Here is a 1912-nt window from a genome sequence, read left to right as displayed (position 1 = left end):
TAAATGAATTATTTTTAACCCTTAAGAATTCGACCAAGTTGACAAAATTACCCTTGGAATCGCGTACACACAATGCGGTGAGAGGTGTAAAGTAAAACGCGTCGGTGGTCATCTTTTTGAAACTAAAAACTACCCTTTTAGCATTACTTGACATTTTTAAACCTTTCTTTGTAAGTTTTTATGGTGCTAAATCAGAGATAAAAGCCCCACCCAGTACTAGAACTCCTAACACTACTCTCCTTCCCTTTATCTCTCTAAAACTCTTTTAACTCTTTCTCTCTCTAAAACTGTCATCAGCACTCACGACTTCTGGTCTCTACTGGTCTCGTTTCTTCTACTGTCTCATTTTATTCTCTGCAAAAAAAATGTTGTGAAATTCTCTCAAATTTCTATCCACATTCTCCGAATTTCCATCAAAATCTCTGATTCTTAGTGTACACAAATGGATAAAATTACCCAAAAAGTGAAGCTCTGTTCTCTGATTATGGTGGCTTTTCTGATCATATCATTATCGGAAAACGTGTCACAAACAACCGCCAACACATGGGTGGGGTCAAAGTACCAAATCGAGTGCACAATGTGCTCCGCCTGCGAAAACCCATGTAACCCATCTCCTCCGCCGCCGTCCCCGTCGCCGCCTCCACCGTCTCCATCGCCTCCGCCGCCCTCAACTGGGTCAAACTGCCCTCCGCCGCCGTCACCGCCCAGCTCCGGCACGAACTACTACTCGCCGCCACCGCCGTCTCAGCCCACGTACACCTACTCGCCTCCTCCGCCGGCGGGTGGTAGCGGCAGCGCCTACTACTATCCTCCGCCGTACAGCAACTTTCCCGCGCCGCCGCCTCCTAACCCAATTGTTCCGTACTTCCCGTTTTACTATTATAACCCTCCACCTTCCTCGCAGTCTAGTGTTGTTCAATTGTCTAGTTTTGTAATTTACACAATTACGATGGTCTCTGTTGTACTCTCTTTTCTTTGAAGTGAAAGATCAAAACAAAAAAAATTAATTGGGAAATAAGGTGGCAGATTTTCAGATCTACAAGCTTGCAGTCTAGAGAAAGAAAGAGCTTTGATCCGAAGCAGAAGAGAAAAAGAGGTTTGTGGTAAGTTTTTAAATTTACCAATTTAACCATTTTTCAAGGATGCAATTCATCATCAGAAGATGAGAAAGGAAAGTATTTTTCTGGCATCAGAATTCAAGAATGATGAAGACTGAAGTCTCTCTCTCTCAAATGCCGGGGAGTAATCTGTAATTTGCTGGCAATTTATGCCTTTTTCTGTCTTTTAGATTAATATTTATGTAAGGAATCAATTAGTCATTTTTGTTCCAATTTAAGTCTTTGAATTAATTCGTGAAAAGAAAAAAAAAAAAAAAAAAAAAAATTTCTTTTTTGCATTTGTTCGTGAAGGAATTGTCTGTGTGTGTATATATATATATATGTGTGTGGTGTAACATTTATGAGTCAAAGGCTCTTTAATGTGTACTTTTCCTTCATAAAGAAGTACGTCTGGTAACAAAGTTGATGTTGCATCCATAAACGCACACGACCCTTATAAGATAGATATATATATATATATATATATATACACACACATATGTATTAAAGGGTCTTTTAGTGAGGTGAGAGCATTGAATTGGGGGATGGTTCAACACTAGTTAGTATAGAGTAGTCTGCTTTCCAGAAAAATTTGCATTAGTTTTAAAAAAAAAAAATTAGCATTTGGAATTTTTTTATATTTTTTTCTCTTTTAAATCTGGATTTTATGCAGCTAAAAGAAGCACTCTCCACTTTTCATGGTTGTTTCCTTGGAACCATGAAGCCTTTTCCAACTAGATTTGAGTGGATTCCCTGTGGTGTACCGCAGAGAATTCAGAGAATCAGATTTATCAGAAAGAGTTGCGTAGAACCAA

General features: G+C 39.1%; 1 protein-coding gene across 1 annotated transcript; it reads left to right on the top strand.

Moving 5' to 3' along the window:
* Positions 1-200: 200 nt before the first annotated feature.
* On the top strand, positions 201-1519 carry LOC132293606 (extensin-like). Its single transcript, XM_059791149.1, has one exon. It carries the CDS (start codon positions 443-445, stop codon positions 977-979), a length of 537 nt encoding a protein of 178 aa, XP_059647132.1. The 5' UTR covers positions 201-442; the 3' UTR covers positions 980-1519.
* Positions 1520-1912: the final 393 nt, after the last annotated feature.

This window comes from Cornus florida, unplaced genomic scaffold (genome assembly GCF_030987335.1).
Source record: "Cornus florida cultivar Cherokee Brave unplaced genomic scaffold, ASM3098733v1 CherokeeBrave_3.0.0_Hap2_Chr01, whole genome shotgun sequence".
NCBI lineage: Eukaryota > Viridiplantae > Streptophyta > Magnoliopsida > Cornales > Cornaceae > Cornus > Cornus florida.
This window is presented reverse-complemented; position numbering and strand designations above follow the sequence as displayed.